Below are 17,446 nucleotides of genomic sequence, written 5' to 3'. Positions count from 1 at the left end.
CCCACACTGTTGTAGTGTGTTCATGTGTGTGTGTGTGTGTGTGTGTGTGTCCTGATCAAGGACCCTCAGGTTCTCATTAGGAAACCACATGACTGCATGGATTATCCTCTGCCAGAGGGATTAGATTTGGTCGTCTGCTCTTGGCCGATGTTTAAAAACATCACCACCAACTACCCATCAACTGATCCAAAGAAGCCATAAATCCACTACGAAAGAATGCTGTCTCAGCACAAAAGAGCTTTGTGTAGGCTTTAGAGGGACATATATATAACATAGAGAGTTATGTTTTCATTAGTGTATGATGATCTGAAACCAAGAATGATTGATGGTTATGGTTGTTTTTGTTAGATTAGAATTAAACCCTCATATCTGCACAGGGAACAGGTCCACTTCATTGAGTCCAACATTTTTTACTACACACACACACACACACACAGCACAGAACCTTTCGTCCTTCTGCATGCCTGAAGGCCAATGTGGTTCTCAGACACGCCGAGGGAGGGCTGAGCGGAGGTGGATGCAATCTGCAATCTGACCGCTAGATGCCTAAAAATCCTACACACTCCTTTTAAGAGAACATTACGCATTCACTTCAATTTGGAACAATATTCTCCAAGTTTTGGTCCATTAATTCTTCCCATGACAACAGCTGGCACAGATCTGACAATTCATTACAGGGATTACCAGCCCAACATATTGTGTTCTCTTTAGTGCTCAGGCTCTGCCAGAGAACCACCTACAGAAAACTCCCACATATTCTCTCAGATGGAGAGAGAAAGACAGAGAGACGAGGAGAAGCACGTAGCAAAAGATGAAAATGAGATGGGAGTCAAGTAATACTGTAAATCTCATCTAAACATGAGACGGTCAGCCCATCAAAGGTTCATGCAGGTAAACCGAAGCAAACGCATTAGACAGGTCACATTGAAATCCCTTTGAGATATTTTCCAGAGAGAATTCACTCATATCAGAAATGATAACTCCATAAGAGCAAAAACCCATTCAGCGGGGTTGATCACATGGCGACCAGGAGGCGATTACACAAGGCAGCGACAAGGAGAAAGTAAAAGAAACACGATTTAATCTGATGAGTCCTTTGCCCTGCTCTTCTCACCAGTAAACTGCTCATTTGGTGCCATCTGTTGTCACATTAGTAACACTGCAGGCAATGCACCCTCCTTCATTTCTAATCATATTAGCTGGACTTCTAATACCTGACACTCAAATGGTGTGTTTCCCAAGATGTCTCATGATTACAGAGAAAAAACAAATATAAATATTGTTGGATTCAGTTGTAGAAACACGCACACACACATCAAAGTTAAGGTGAAGTGCAACCACTTGCAAATGACTGGATTTTAAACCTAACTACAGCTTGTGAACATTATTAGGGGGATTTACTCATCTTAAATCACTGAAACCTCAACAACTCTTGGTTCCCATTCCGCAGTGCCAGAACCTAGCCCCCCTTGACCTGCTTAACCTTTCCCTACAGGGGCTTCCTTTAATTCGCTCTTTATGACCGGTTAATGACTATGTAGTGAGAATGAACAGCATTACTGTGATTCACACATCTTAATATAGTTTCCGACCAGGGGAGCTATTACGTTATGTTTGCTCACATAAAAAGGAAATTTATGGATGGAATTTCAGTCTATTTATAATGAAAATAGCCTCCGGAGAGAGACAGAGGGGGAGGACTGTAAAAAAAAAGGAACTTAAAAGGTAGCAGATTTTACTGTGATCCAGGAGGGAGAAACATGAAAGACTATTAAGTCATTCATTTATGTTCAAGTTAAAGAAGGAATCTTCTAAAATACCTTATGAGCTGAGCTATTTCGCACAGTGACATATTTTACACGTTATTATGCTTATTGTTGTGTTTTATCTATTAGATTTTGCAATAATCTAATGCAATAGTTAATGGATTATGCGATAGTCTATTTAGTATTGCATTATGCATTGCAGCAGCAACCTTTGTTTACGACTGAAAGAAAGAAAGAGGTAAACATATTCAACAGTTTGAAGCATTTTATTTTCTGTAAAAAAATCTGAGATTATTATAGAAAGATGTATAAGTAATAAAACTATAATATGTATGTGCTATACAGCTCTAAGTCTAATGACTGCACAGGCAGTGCCACTAGAGGGCAACACGCACCAGCATCATCATCCATTACGCTTTGAGTGAATGAACTTCAGCGACAGAAAAAAGACATCATCAAAAAAACCTGAGTAATCACCACTCCCTCCAGAAACGTTGTGATCACTCGCCATTTCACCAAAATCAATGTCAAACTTCTAATTTAATATTTGAACTGTTGTGATTATCATGGGTGGAAATAAACTAATATATGCAAATATGATAGAGTGAAATTTGATCAGGAAAAGGTTGCAAACTTGAGTCTTGGGAAACCAGGGGACAGGCTCAAGGTAAAAGTCCAAACAAATACAAAACATTAAGTAAAGAATTAATTAACATTATTGGGGTGTTGATAATACGAGAAACACACAATCTATTCTTCTAATCTGTTCTTGTTTTGCAGGTTAGTGCTACATTGTTCACTAGACCCATACCAGTAATTTAGATAAGGGTTTTCACAGGTAATTCAATATTGCTGGGTAACATAGAATATTGTCTTAGCATAGTGTATATGAGTCAAAGTCAAAAACACAGTGCAGACTCAAAGTGAGAGACACATGTGCATGTTTTTCATCACACTGAATGAGGCAGCGGTTCTGCTGAAAGTATAGCTGATTTTTTCTGTCCAGTGTAATAGACTGCACTTAAAACATATTAGGTCAATTTGTGAGGTCTGTTTAGGTGAGTCAATGCTGAGCTCTGCGAGGGGTGTGCAAACAAGGAGAGCTGTGTCACTGTGGTCAGAGGACCACAATGACAGTCTGATGTATCTCAGCCAGACACACGGCCCTTAGGTAAACATCGCACATAATGGTTGCTGCGTTGCATGGTTTTAGTGCAAAATGCTGTCATGTGTTGCACTCTAAAGCGGGAACCAACACTGCAAGAGGTATTGAGTGCTGAAGTTTCCTATTAACACCTGATAATCTATATAAAAAAGTTAAACAATTAAAGTAGACATGTGTAAAGAGGAAGCGCGTTATCCTGAGATAATTAAACAGTGAAGCACATTATAAATAAAGGTACCTTAGTTCCCTGATGTATACAATGATTTCTGATTCAAATTGTAACATTCTCATCATGCACCCTGGCTGACTTGATTTGTAAGCAGGTTGTGTTCTGCTTTAACCAGAAAACTAAGTATAATCCATTTGAAAAACGTGAAAAATTTGCTACAGCAGGTTATCAGAGACTGGGAAGTAGATTGATAAGTTTTGCACGCCTGCAATACATTCCTGACTTCTTTATTTAAGTTATAGGTTTCAAATTGAACAGGCAGCGAGAGCTGATGAGAATTTGTGCAGATTATGGCCTCTCATTATTAATGCATGGCAAGTGTGCCGCCGCCTTCCCATGCAGCACAAGTACAAATACCGTCTGATGCAGAGCGGGAACAGTCTCAGAAGGATTCCTTTGTGGCATGTACGTGTGCTGAATGTGCACTCAAAGTGGAACGTTGACCATCACCTTTTACTGTGTCCGTTCTGGAGCTGGACGGAGCCTCCTCGGAGGCCGTGTACATATCGAGGTGGCCAAAACAGGCCGAGAGTGAAGCGTGAGGCTTGAGTAGAAAGTCGGGCTGTGAGACCAACGAATCTATGTGAGGAAATAAAGACGACAGAGGGCAGTCCGAGGAGGTGTATTGGGCAAACGCCTGGAGTTGATCTGGCTGCAGTTTGGCTTCGTTGCAGACCTTCTGGCATAATGCAGAGACACTGTGACATGTCTTCATCCTCAGCTGGCTCAAATGGCTCCTCTCCATCATTAGTTTCTCCCTCTCTGTCTTCTGTAAAACATGGTACACACACACAATAATTGAATGTCTGTAAGCAAAAAGTGCATTAAAATAGTTTACTGGTTTGAGCAAAAGCATGATTTATTACCAGCTTGTTGATTTCACACTGCAGATCATTTATGCATTCCAGTTTCCTCTTGCGGCAACGTTGAGCTGCAAGACGGTTTTTGCTGCGTCGTCTCATATCGTGGACAAACTCCAGTTGTTCCTGCGTAAAAACCTGTTGCTTCAGCAGCTGTTGGAAGTCATTCCTGTTCAGATCCACGATCCACTCTACAGAGAAAGGCAACTGCACCTAAAGGCACCCAAACCAAAAAAATGAAGGTAAACCGAAACAGTGAAGCTCTCAAGCATCGTTTTTGGAGCACTCATGATGACTATCAATAAGCCCAAATCAAAAAATACATATAAAACAACTTTTTTTATGACGTCGGACTGTAGATGACGTGGGAAAGTGATGACACACAGCTGCTTTGCAACAACAAGTGTGTGGAAACAGTTCTGATGTGCTTGTCTGAACACATTAATAACAGTGGCACCATCAGCATTTAGATTTGTCCCCTATAAACCTTAATGTTGCCTGGCAATTCAGTATGTCACTGAGAACCATCTCTTAGCAAATAATGGTCCAATTCATGGCACAAAGGGAAGTGGGTCGGCAACGGCACCACCAAAAACAGGAAGAGGATCGTGCTTTTGTTTTCCTTGGTAGCCAAAGCTGGGCCTGGTTACCAAAGGGCCGCATTGTACAGTAAGTCATTTGACTATGGAAACCCGAGTAATGGAAATGTCCGAAAGATGAACAAACTTTGTGCAAAACTTATTTTGGTAATTGATAGGTAAAATATATTTTTTAAGAAAATAACAAAATTATGCAATAAAATGTTTAGATGAAACAAAAAAATTGTGGAGCCTTTTTAAACACAAAAGAGTTAAGAAATGGGAATGTCAGAATGAATTGGGGATTCAGACACCGGGTTATATTTTGACCAAGATGTTAATAATGAACTCCCACCACGAGGAGTTGCCTCTTAAAAGCAAAGGTTGGGGAGGGGTAGTTTTTATCATGTAAAGTTTTATCTAGAGTAAATAAAAGCGTGGTTTGCCCTTTAAAAGGACCTTTACCTCACAGAATTATTCTCACCTTCCTGACAGTGAGAGCTTCCTCGGACCTATTGTGTGAATTGCCTTGAGTTGCTGTTGACTCATCGGCTGAGCTGTCATTTTCAGATGAACTGGACTCTGAACTAACTATCAAGGCACATGCACACTTTCGCAACACACACATGGACACACATAGCTTCATTTCTACTTGTCTAATAATTAACTTGACACTGAAGGGGTTCTGCTTCCTGTTAAACAAATGCAAACACGTATTTGCCTTTGATAAAATGTACCTAACTATCTCAAACAAACATAGGGAAATGTAATCTACAGGTAGTGTGAGCTTGTTGCCACTTTTTGACACAGATTCCTTTCGAACTTCACAGTTGGGTGGTAGTAGGAAAGACACAAGGACAAACACAACAGGGCCTAGGTGGGCTTGATTCATGCTTTAACCACTCACCTGTCTGGCCCTCTCTCTTGTGTAGGACTCGCTGTCTCCTTCCGTTTCTGTCCCTGAGTCTCCATCGTCCCCCGAGTTGGGGGAAGATACACCTGATTGATCCGCCCCCTCGCCCTCCGACACCTCTACTCCCTTCCATGAACACTTGCTCTGGTCCAGCTCCTGGTAAAAGGGACAGCCTGTGCTCGTGGAGCTGAGGTTGTGGTATTTCAGCCACTCCAAAGACGTGTCCTGCACCTTTGCGCTCCCTCCCCCATCAGAGGAACGGCCGGCTTCAGGGTCCTGGAAATGCTGAGAGAAGCCCAGCTGCTTGGCCAGGTGCTCGGACACGTCCCCTTCCACGGCGCTCCTCTCTCCACTGTTTTTTACCCACTGGTTGCTCCCTGTTTCTTGTATCGTTTGTACCTCGTGACCTGGCCTGTTCTGCTCAGCTTCTACCTGATCCTCTGCCTTCGGGTGAGTGCGCCCTGACGCCGGTGCAGCGGATTCCCTCTGTCCTCCTGCGCCGTCCATCGAGGGCCTTTTGTGCCCCGGTGTCCTGGTGATCGCAGGACACTCTCCAAACTCGGCCATGGGGCAGCGGTGCAACATTAACCCCGATGACCTGTCGTCCGGCAACGCGCTCCGCCCCGACGGGACTACCCTGACTCCGTCTGTAGGGCTGATGTCTTCCTCCGTTTCCATCTCTTTCTCCTTCTTGTTCCATTTTCTCTGCCTTTCTTTCGGGTCAACCTCCCCTCCCCTGCCGTCCCCCTTTTTCTTATCGTGTGGTTCAGTTTTCCATGGCTCTTCGGCCCGTCCTTTGCTCTGGGCGGTGGAAATGAAGGGTGAATTGGCGGGGCGCTCACAGTCATTCTTGATTACTGTCGTGATCACAGGATTGTTTAGACTTTTCTCTGGGACACAGGTCTCCTTTCCACAAGCCAGCTGGAACTTGCGATACTTGGGACACTGTATCGCAACTGTAAAACGCTCATTTGGCCCGTCCGCCGAAGGTGTGAGAGCGCCTGCAGCCTTCTGACTTTCCACTCGGCTCCCAGTGACTTCCTGCTGAGTTGGTGAGTCAGCAACCGGTTTGACTTCTTTTTCAAACAGTAAGACGTCGCCAGAGTCAATGGCCCCGTCTCCCTTTGAGAGTCGCCTCTTGCATATCTTTTTACAACAGGTCTTTCTCGGAACAGGGGCAGGGCTCTTGCTGCTAGAGAAGAACTTAGGGAGGAGGAAATCAAAGCATGCTTTGTCTAGGTCGTTGAAACCAAGAATGGAAGCGGAGTTGCGTATTTCTAACACGTTGTGTTTCTCAAAGAGAAGTTTGGAGGTGTAGGCAAACTTCAGCAAAGGTTCAAAGCCAGCGACTGTCACCTGGAGAAGGGACAAGGGACATGAATGAGCACTCCGTATGCTGGAGTTTGTGCAGAATGAATGCAACACATACGCCATGGAAACAAACAAAACAAAACAAGACCTAGATCATATGACCTTTCCGACAAATGAAACTCTGTGAGTTTTCTGTGGGTTTGAATTCACAACAACCTCAATCAAAGTAGGATCTCTGACTCAAGAATTTCGTTGAGTCAATCTTTTGTGTTCTTTTACGTTCTTCGTGTTCCTCCAAATGTGGAAGAACACAATGTAAATCAAAGCAAACAAATTCATTAGAATTAGGAAATCATTCTTTCAGTTCAGTAGTTTTTCTTGAATTGTTGTTTTTTGGCAGCGCTGCTTGTGTCGATCTACTTTCTACCTGTACGGTACTGTGAGGTGACACCTCACCTCTTTGGGGAGAGTGACGACCGCTCCGTGCTGTGAAAACGAGGAGATCCTGTGCATCAAGTACTCGCTGCAGGAAGCGAGAATGGCGCGGTGGGCTCTGAAACTCTGACCTTCCACCACCACGGTAACATCACACATGGTGTCTCGCCGACGCTGCTCGTCCAGGCAGCGCAGCACATGGGAGGAATGCACCGTAGACTCAAATGTAAACACAGATGACCGGGTGGCAGATGTGGCCATGAGGGACATCTGCAAGTAAGCAGAAACACAGGAGAACACATTTGCAGTTAACGTTCCATCTTTCAGGAGGCCCACTTAGTTATACATAGAAATAACAACAAAAACGTTCCTACCTTACAAGGGTGACTTTATATATCCACGTTTCTTAGAGTATTTAAGAAAGTCCCAGCTGCCGGGCGTACATTGCTATTTCTAAATGGAATGCCGCCCAACCAGGATGCGTTTCCCAGAAAGCCTTATCTCAACTGTGGTACTAACTAAAAACTGAGCTTGACTCAGTCATGTGGCTTGTGTGTGAGTATGTGAGAGGGAGGGAGAGAGAGTGTGTACGGGTTTCTGTGTGGGTGTGTGTGTGTGTGTGTGCGTGTTTGCGTGTGTGGGTGTGTGTGTGTGTGTGCGTGTGTTGGTGTCGCAACAACTCTGGGTGTAACAGAGCGCTGACTCATAGACTCCTGCTGATATGGGATGAGCAAGCAGTTTTCTCAACCATGCCAATCCCACACATGCATTTTTCTGGTAAACTAAAAATCTTTTCCCAGAAAATCTCTCTATAGATTCACCCTGAACACAATTCAAAAATTAAAATTCAAGCCAACTATTGTGTCTTTAGAGTTGTACATTGAACTGAACCTTTGCAAGACAATTCAGACAACTATGTAAATGTTTCCCAGTAAGACTATCATTCTGTTTTGTGTTTTTTAAATGTGGAAGCACATCTTTCTGTGACTTTGTATTTTGTTTGTTTGCATTCAAGAGAGACTGTGTCTGTGTGAGTGTGTGTGTGTGTGTGTGATAGAGAGAGAGAGAGAGAGAGAGAGAGTGAGAGAGCATGACAGAGAGAGAGAAAGTGCTTTGTTGTGACAATAAAGTTAACTTAATGGAACTATTATATGATATTTTTGAAAGATTACTAACGTACTATACCAATATACTATAACACATACTATAATTGATTATTTCTAATTATATTCATTTTATATTTGACAGCAGCTGTTTTGTCAAATGTTAGATGTCAAATAGCTGTGATGAAGAGGAGAGGCGCGGGAATGCTGCCAGAAAACGTGTTTAATGGTAAACTTTGCAAGCAGTTTTTCTATAAAGGAAAAGCATGCAGTAAAGTACAACAAGTGGACCACGCATCTGCCCGAAGCACAGTCGTCAATGTCACATGATTTAAAGGAGGAAGAGGGAAGGCTGCCAGTGTCGAACTGGCCAATCAGGTGACTTTTTCAGAATTCCGGAGTGAGCTAATCTCCCCAAAAATCTAGTTCCTTTTTCCATGAAAGCACCACAACATAGTTATGAAGACCGCACAAACACAAAAGCATGGCGAGAAATGAAACTTAGGAACTCTTACTATTGTGAAAGTAAAATTCATTTTATTACTAGCATGTATATGTATGTATATACATCCCCTTCTACCGGTGGGTGAGACACGCTACATCAACAAAATGTAAAACTCATACAGTGTCGCAGCAGATAGTTATTGTGGAATAGATAACCACCCTTTTTATTTTGCTCTTCTCCTCAAATGGCAACCATTTCCCAATCCCTGACACTATGTTTAACATTTGTCTCATTTCCTTTTTTTTTATCATAACAGGAACTTGAATTGTCAGTAACGAGTTGGGAGAGAGGAAGAGGAAGGGGAAACAATCCTCAAAATACAATATTTGGACCACATCGTATACCACCTTTGGCTCCCTCCACAGAGCTCAGCTAAGATATCTGAGTTTCCATAGGACTTGAGACGGATATCTGAATATATCTGGCCATTCACAGAAGCTGATATTGTATAAATATAGACTGTGAGGTGTTGCAAAGGCGACCAGGGAGGTTCTGCAAGATCACATTATAACAAAACTCAGAAAAGTGGCCTCGTGTCACGGCTCGGTAGGATCACTACAACAGCTTCACACAGATGATGGCAGTAAGTCGGTGGTTCAAACAAATGACTCAGACATGAATAAACACGGCGCCTTTCTGAGGCGGATTCACTGACTGTTATTATGAAGAATAAACACTAGTTGTGCCTTTTATTTCTGCACGGTGCCTGGGCATGCCGTCAGCTGGATGTTTGGAGACCTCCGGTCCCGCGGGCATCAGAGGTCACGAGGGGTCCTGTCGCGTTTGGTTGGTCAAGCAGAGCCTCTCTAGCTGCTGAGCGCGCTCGTTGTGGACAGTCATCAAGGTGCGGTTCTCCTCTGTTAGACGCCGAAACTCCTCCTCCAGACGGGCAATCTCCAACGCAACCTTCTCATCCTCCACCAGCTCTGCTAGCAATTTGCGCCTAAGAGATGGCAATAAATGTGCTGTTATGTGCATTTATTCATTTTCTATCTCTTCCCACTTCATATTTTTTAACTGTGAAGCGCTGGACAGTTTGGCTTGATGCAGGGAAACAGGTTCCCAGTTCACAAGAAGGGCACATTTGCAGATGATCAGTCAAATTTATACATATGAGCTATTCAATTGTCCAGATGTTTTGTCCCTGCAATGTGGGAGTGTAACCAATAAAACCAAAATAAACATAGAAATTATGAAAAGGGCTGAGCTTATGAAAAATAAAATACCTGCTGTGGTAAAATAAAGCTTACTGGTCCAAATGAGTATTTGAATTTGGTGGGAAACAGACCTTAATCAGATTAAAATGTATATTTTAGATACAATTTTGCCTTATACACTATGTAATGGCAAATACTGTCCTAATAAGAAGTTAAGTCCTTAACCACAAGCATATTTTTTAATCATAAAAAGCCACTATCAGAATTTTACTAAAAGAAGCATTAATTCTTTATTACATCCAGGAAGATCTGATATCCTTTCACACATTTTTCTCCGCTCCAACTGTGTCTTTGGTGTCTTGTAAATTCATGTGGGTTGATGCTGTCATTTGTGCATGAAAGAATAAAGTAACATTATTTCCCCATTCTTACATTGTTTCACAATGAAGCCAATCAAAACTCTGTTTTGGACAGGATGACCTGACTTTGGCTGGCAAACAGCGATTTCACACTCTGAGAAGAGATCAGCCTTTGGACTTTGAAACACAGTGTAAGCACACTTGCACACAAATGTATGTTGTGTCCTCGCGCCTGAGAGTGTGCGAATTTCAGTGTTGTATTACTGCTGCTAAGTGCCAAGTCGCATAACAGCAGCATCAACAAAGGAGAAACTAAACTAAACCTAAACACACATTTAAAAGGTGTGCCATAATAGAGAAAACTTTCTTCACAACCGATTTATACCAGTTTGACTTAGAATTAGTCTGCTTCACTATTCAAAGTACTTTCTTTTTGTTTAATATCAGGATGGAACTGTGTTATTCTGATTTGACCGGCGCCGATTAAATAAACATTATGCTGACCTTTGGACTCTGTTTACTGGTATTACAGGAATGAGGAAAAGTTCACTATACTGTGTTACAGCGTTTACTTGTTTGATACGCTGTGTAAATATGATTTACTAGTTCGAAAGGCTGAGGGATTTTTGGAAAACCCCTCCACAGTGTGTTAGGAAGTTTTACCTGTTGTAATTCTTGCAAAACTTCCCTGTGAGCCTAAAAATATTCCCTTGTGTTAAGAAGTAACAAAACCGTAATTTTATCATGATACAATGGTAACCAATATAAAATATCCACTCTTCCACAAATAATATGTTCAATGCTCAAAACTAAAGCATCTGGATGAGAGATGCCGTAATAACATTTTGAGTATTGGTCTAAAAGCACAATGCGTATTGCGGCCATTTTGGTCTAGTTGTGTCTCACTTTACTTTAAATGTGTCAGTGAATGTTGGCATGAGAATGAAACCAAGAGTTGCTACAGGCCTGACTCATCATGTTCTTATCTAAACTCAAGGCTAAAGCATCACATCAGAGTCTGCCATGCTGTTCTCTATTTAGGAGCTGCCAAGTGCTGTGTGTGTGTGTGTGTGTGTGTTTGTGTGTGTGTGTATTGGTGTTTTTCATGTGAGTGTGTGTGTGTGTAGGTATGGTGGTGGGGTAACAGCAACGGCCTTGAATTAAAAAGCCCACTGCTAAAACTGCCCACAGCTGCTGAGTACATACGGGACTGTGTGACTGTGTGCACTGTGTGTGTTTAATACTTTTTTGTTTATGTGCAAGCAGACACACAGTACAAACGCTGTGTGCATTATAGCACACGGCAGGTCTCACTCAGTTACATCTGACGAGGGCTGCATATAGTCTATTTGCCACAGCAAAGCAGCCTTCCCATTCACACTCATTTCTGTCCACATCACACATGTTTGATTGTGATTCTAATTCAAAAGTAAATATTACAATAAATACATCTGAAATAAAAGTCATACGTTACAAGCTGTTTCAATATGACCTTAAATAAAGGGCTGTAGATGATGTGCTAAATGCTGTGGGAACATATGCCATCTGGTGGAAATTTCGATCCAAAATGCCACCAGATCCTCATGTACAAGATATGCAACTTCTAGTGGTCTACATTTATGTTCCAAACTTTTACCAAAATTATAACACATGCTTATGAAAATTATGAAAGCACAATCTCATTGGTTTTATTCAAATCAACATGAGTTTACCAGAAGAGCGCCTGTTTATTTGTGAAAAATTGAAAAAAGGCACCGAAAGGGGACTCACTTGCGATCCTCAATCACTGCGATGTCGTGTTTGACCTGGTGGAATTCTCTCGCCATCCTGCAGTGCTCCTTGTACACCTCAGCGCTCTCTCTCAGAGACCCACAGGGGGGCACTGGCTGCAAGAGGTTAGAGAGAGACATGTGACACAGAGGGGAGATACCATGTTAGTCCAGGGCCCGGGCGAGAACAAAACAAAAGAGATTAGAATATATACAAACCTGGACCTGTTATTTGCAACAGCACTTTCCAAGCAGGTCCATGTACTTTTCTACAGACATCACTTCTGGTGAAACAAGAGATTGCTGTATGTGAGGGCAGCCATTGAGACCTGCGCTAACTTGTCTCCATATTCATTTCATAACACCTACAAAATGCTTCTTCTTTCACACCATGGAAGGTCTCACTGGGGGAGACCTTGTGGCACGATGGCTGCATGTCTGACGCCAGAATAACATTGTTTTCATGTAAAAACACGTGCAGTCCTATAACTTAAATGTGAATGTTTATTATTGACAAAGTAGAACGGCGATGAATGGGAACGAAAGGGAAAGCTTTATTAGCCCCTGTGGTACTGTGTGTGAGTGCTGCCATTCACTGTCCTGCTACTGCTTCTCTCATTCGATACTCAACGTGCACTTTGTGCGACCCTGGCTCTGGCACCCGTTGAAGGATAATTCAATGACAACAGTGAAAGCAGGTTGAGCACACGCAGTGAAGACATTGATAACAAGCTTCGGCTACACTTCTCCTGGTGTCCTGTGTATCTACTATGAACAGAATTGTTTCAGAGGAAATTTCCACCATCACATAACTTGTTTGCCTTGCAAAGACAGCTCCTCTATAGTTGGTCATTTCTACAATGATTTCAATGAGCTGAGCTCTAGGCGTAGAATAGTTACACATTAAAAAGAATGAGCAATAATGACAAGTCAAAAACAGTCAAAATCAAAGAGGGAAATAATTAAGCATTTGACTATCATATTCATAGACTAAAGCAATGAGAAATAACCACCGGCTATACATGAAAGAGTACAGGGGAGGACTTGGACCTGTACAATCGTTGCCATCACTTCAATACTCTGCTCTCTAATGCTACTCTGTAATGTCACAGCATGTAGGAGTATAGTAGTACTGTTTTGTGTACCTGCAGTCGCTGTTCAAGATCCGGGAAAGGGTTAGGAAGGTCTTCCACATCTTTTACCCCTATAGAAACGGAATGCATTATTCACATGAATGGTCACTACAATGATTGACATGGGACGGGGGGTCAAAGTAAAACTACATCTAAACTTTATGGTGAATTCAAGTATATTGGGACATCAGGTAATTTGGGACAGCATAAGAAAAAAGCATTTTATTTCTCCTGTGTGGCATCACCTACGTTATCTCATGTGACTTTAGTCCTAAGCAATGTATTAGCACCCCTAACTTTACCATAGCCTTTTCAAGGCAGAGGTCAAATGTCTTTTCCTTATGCTGTCCCAAATTACCTGATGTCCCAACATACCTGAATTCACCCTACGTAAGTATGAATTGTACATAGTTTTATTTGGTTCCAAATGATGGTATGAGCCGTATTATTATACTGTACAGCAGTAATGAGATGTCACAATGAAAGACACAAAGGGTAAGAATTCAAACGGACACACGCAGTGAGCAGAAAGGACGCAGGCCAGATGCATGGACAGAGACGGGTTCAGACAGACGAGCAGCCAGACGGACAGACGGACAGAAACAGACAGGTTGTGTGCGCCAGCCTCTGCCTTGCCAGTAATGTCCCCCTGGAGTTGTGGAACACATGTGGAGAATCCTAGGATGATGCAACCTTCTAAAAGCAGAAGTATCAGTGGGCCAGCCTTCAGCCAAGGGGCCAATTATGATGTGGAATAAATACAGTTCTAATGCTTAGGATTGACACCGTGTGTGGTTATATCTATGCCTGGCATGAAGTCATGAGAGCCATGCAGGGTAATCCCTAGATGGAGCACAGGTTTTAGTCCCCCTGCTGGGAAACACGAGTTCAATGAGGCAACAACATGATCGTCCGGGACATATCCAAAATGTAATGTTGGAAGGTGGGGTCAAATTGTGCATGAATAGCTCTCGATGCAGCCACTGCAACTTAAACAAGACAGTTTGAGCATAATATCAACTGAAGCCAGTAAAATACAAAGTCATAACCCCTAAGATTTATCATAGAATGAACCAACGCACAACTAGAGAAAAAAACTTATTGGACTAAACCCACATGAGTGGATGGTTGAGATGAGACGAAAAAGCAACCTAGAAACAAATGTACACCAGGGGGAATGATTCAGAAAGAGGACATGGCAGAATGACAAGGCCTTCCTGGGTTCAATGAATCATTGCTTAGAGTGGGATTTGAGTGTCGTTCCTGCCACAGCGCTTCATCTCACTTCCTCAGAGTAAGACAAGAGGGATCAGAGATGGGCGGAGAAAGACTGAACGTGTTAACTGCATATAAATATAGGCCAGTGTTCTAAAAGCTGATCAGTGAATCAGGCAGTGGGACACTGTTAGAATTAGAGGGGGGAAACCGGACCCTGCCATGGCTGCAGCTGCTGTCCCAGTGCCACTGCACTCAAACATCCTGATCGTACACTACCTTGACCATAGGTAGGCTAGACCTTCGAGTTAAAAAAAAATACAAAATACAAAAAAAAATCATTCTGGTCCCACAAAGGATGGCTTGAGGGTTCACACGCGTTCTTCATGTGCACAGCTGCGTACACACGTGTGTGTGGTCAGTTTTTTTTTTTACATGCTGCGGTTCTACAGAAATAGAGCGAGCACCTGTCTCGGCCACAGCGAAGAAGAATGAACACAGTTAAAGTGTGAGGTGGGAAGCGAGGGGGGAGGAGGGGAGGGTGGGGGCGACTGGTCTGTTTTGGTGGCAGGAATGTGTGTGCATGTGTTGCACACATACTGGAGATGCAGTGAGAGCAGAGCTCCAAGCCGCACCAGGTGTTCAATGATTGAATCGAGTAAGAGGTGCGACAGAACTCCAAATGAGTTTTTTTAATTTTGAGATGACAATGAGACACTTGTATGTGCACGGGCCTCAGTGTGTGAGGTCAGTGCAAGGAGAGCTGCAGAACCGTGTGTGTGTGTGTGTTTTGTTCATGAGTGTGCGCTTACCTGATGGGTCTTCGAGGCTGAAGGCGATTCTAACTTCAGATTTATCAGGGGACACTCTTCTGGTTGAGGTGATCATTTATCCCTTTGCGAGGCCCCCAAAAAAAGCTGTTAGCACAATGACACTCAGAGAATTGCCATTAAAGAAAATCTCTTTTTCTGGTTTTCTTAGAATTGTGGTGATTTCCTAAGTTTCTCTGTTGGATGTGGCTCTACATTAGGTTCTTAACTGTTGCTTTAAAGGGAAAACAGATGATCTAATAGCATAAGTTCTAATTTGATGTTGTGTAAACTAAGTACACCATTTTGTATTCTGACCGAGTACATAATTGGGAATTTAGCCACGCTTAATGGAATATTTAACTTAGAAGGTGCTACGGTCATTTTTGAATGCCTGCTTTGATAAAGTACATGATTAATACACACCTATACAAAAGTGTGGGGCTTCATGAACACACACATTCAGCCACCGGTTTCCTCGTGCATTTGGGGTTGCAAGTTAAACAATTAGAGAATGTGGCTAAGAGGTCTGGATTTAGCATGACCCATGTAAAGTCTTTTTATGTCATATGCCTATTTTAACCCTCTTAAACCTTCTGTCTCACACAGCAATCCTCAATGACCTTCGACATACCGGAAAATAAGGCCTTTTTTATATACGCTGTATTAAGGCTCTCTTGATTGCTGGAAAAGCCAAAATGGGCCCAATACTGTCCAAACGTAACAGAAATGGTAGATTAATCAACAGAAAAGTACCTCTATTGTTGTCCTATAATCAGCATTATGTGGAAGAATACATAATTACACAAACTATCCAGCATATAGCTGGAAATGAATCATCTGAGACAACAGGTCATTGTTACCTGAAGCAGCACGAGCCCAGCACATGAAATTCCAAAAAATAAAGATTGAAATGAAGGGTACGTCCTCAATATTGACAGCTGCCTTTTCCCCGTCGGACAACCGCTGAGGTCTCTTCAGAAATAGTACAAGGCGTCTCTCGGCCGTAGCATGGCATAACTATCCCTCCAAAAGTTGACCTCCACTTCCCTCTTGAGACTGAAAGTATTTTATTTAGAAATCAGAAGATCTCCCCCATAATCATCCAGCATGCATCAGTCACACGGACTCCAGCAGCTCAAGTTTGCGTTGGCATTGACATGTTATTCGCGGACTGTAGCAACCATGTGGTGAAGAGCAACACAACAGGGCGCAGGCAGTCGAGGAATGCCGTCCGCTTGTCCCCCTGTGTGGACCCGGGACCAATTAAATGTCTCGGATGACATGACTTTAGCCTGCAAAAATGCCCATAGCTGCGGCACTGTTTTGAGTGACACCGTCGCCGGCATGGTCTTTGGCTTTGCAATAGCTGTGCAATGAGACAGTTGCTAAGAATGAACATCTCTCGCCATAAAAGCTCTGGAGGAAGGAGCATCTTAGTCTGTTTTTCCTGCAGGGAGGTCGTTAAGCAGGTGATGTTATATTGTGTGTGTTGTACAATACATTAGCTACTTCAGATTCAGATTCAGGCACTAAAGGGTGGATTTTTAAATACCAGTTAAAATAGTTCTTAATTCAATGAGAAAGTGTGTACAAACGTTTGACTGATTACTGTGCACAGATCAGTTTTACTCAGGAGTACTTGACTACTCTGTAGGCCTATACTCCGTATGGTGTGAAGAAAAATTGTTATTAAACATGTGGCTCTATAGCACTAGCCTAGAAATAACCCAGAAGAGGTTATTAGTTTGAACACAATCGTGATCAAGAAAAAACGTGGAGGTTTGGAGTTGAACAGGTTGGGAATTTATGGAGCAGCATAGGGCACAAATATCCGGTCACAATTGTGGTAGGAAGGATCCATATGTTTCTGCATGTTTTGATTGTATAGTTGATATAAAGATGGGCGTAATGACAGCTATATGCAGCTCATCATGTGCAGCAGAAATGTATTGCCCGCCCCCTAGTGGCTGACTGCAGTACAGCTGATAAACCCGCCACTGCATGTTAGTGGATGCAACCAAAACAAAACATGTGCCTTCGAAATAATTCTAAACTTCAAATACATTATTCTCATAATAATGTTTCTATCATCTTGAAATTTGATGCCACAAAAAGCGGCTGTGATATCATAATAAG

General features: G+C 42.5%; 2 protein-coding genes across 2 annotated transcripts; both read right to left on the bottom strand.

Annotated features, from left to right (window-relative positions):
• Positions 1-2,001: 2,001 nt before the first annotated feature.
• On the bottom strand, positions 2,002-7,784 carry bach1b (BTB and CNC homology 1, basic leucine zipper transcription factor 1 b). The gene is made up of 5 exons (XM_037468019.2): positions 7,632-7,784; positions 7,279-7,527; positions 5,506-6,867; positions 4,027-4,233; positions 2,002-3,929 (listed from the first exon to the last, which is right to left on the bottom strand). Exons 2-5 carry the CDS (start codon positions 7,525-7,527, stop codon positions 3,543-3,545), a joined length of 2,205 nt encoding a protein of 734 aa, XP_037323916.2. The 5' UTR covers positions 7,632-7,784; the 3' UTR covers positions 2,002-3,542.
• A 941-nt stretch (positions 7,785-8,725) lies between these two features.
• Positions 8,726-16,429, bottom strand: map3k7cl (map3k7 C-terminal like). Its single transcript, XM_037466693.2, has 5 exons — positions 16,171-16,429; positions 15,311-15,392; positions 13,296-13,354; positions 12,152-12,267; positions 8,726-9,808 (listed from the first exon to the last, which is right to left on the bottom strand). Exons 2-5 carry the CDS (start codon positions 15,384-15,386, stop codon positions 9,628-9,630), a joined length of 432 nt encoding a protein of 143 aa, XP_037322590.1. The 5' UTR covers positions 15,387-15,392; positions 16,171-16,429; the 3' UTR covers positions 8,726-9,627.
• Between the last annotated feature and the right edge of the window lie 1,017 nt (positions 16,430-17,446).

The sequence above is a fragment of the Pungitius pungitius genome, chromosome 16 (genome assembly GCF_949316345.1).
Source record: "Pungitius pungitius chromosome 16, fPunPun2.1, whole genome shotgun sequence".
NCBI lineage: Eukaryota > Metazoa > Chordata > Actinopteri > Perciformes > Gasterosteidae > Pungitius > Pungitius pungitius.
This window is presented reverse-complemented; position numbering and strand designations above follow the sequence as displayed.

Coding starts and splice junctions, on each gene's coding strand:
- bach1b (XM_037468019.2), bottom strand. CDS start 7,527: ATGTCCCTCATGGCCACATCTGCCACCCGGTCATCTGTGTTTACATTT. Junction 4,234..5,505: donor CAAGAGAGAGGGCCAGACAG/GTGAGTGGTTAA, acceptor GGGTGCCTTTAG/GTGCAGTTGCCTTTCTCTGT. Junction 3,930..4,026: donor AGTGTGAAATCAACAAGCTG/GTAATAAATCAT, acceptor CATGTTTTACAG/AAGACAGAGAGGGAGAAACT.
- map3k7cl (XM_037466693.2), bottom strand. CDS start 15,386: ATGATCACCTCAACCAGAAGAGTGTCCCCTGATAAATCTGAAGTTAGA. Junction 13,355..15,310: donor CAGCCTCGAAGACCCATCAG/GTAAGCGCACAC, acceptor CCGTTTCTATAG/GGGTAAAAGATGTGGAAGAC. Junction 12,268..13,295: donor ATCTTGAACAGCGACTGCAG/GTACACAAAACA, acceptor AACCTCTTGCAG/CCAGTGCCCCCCTGTGGGTC.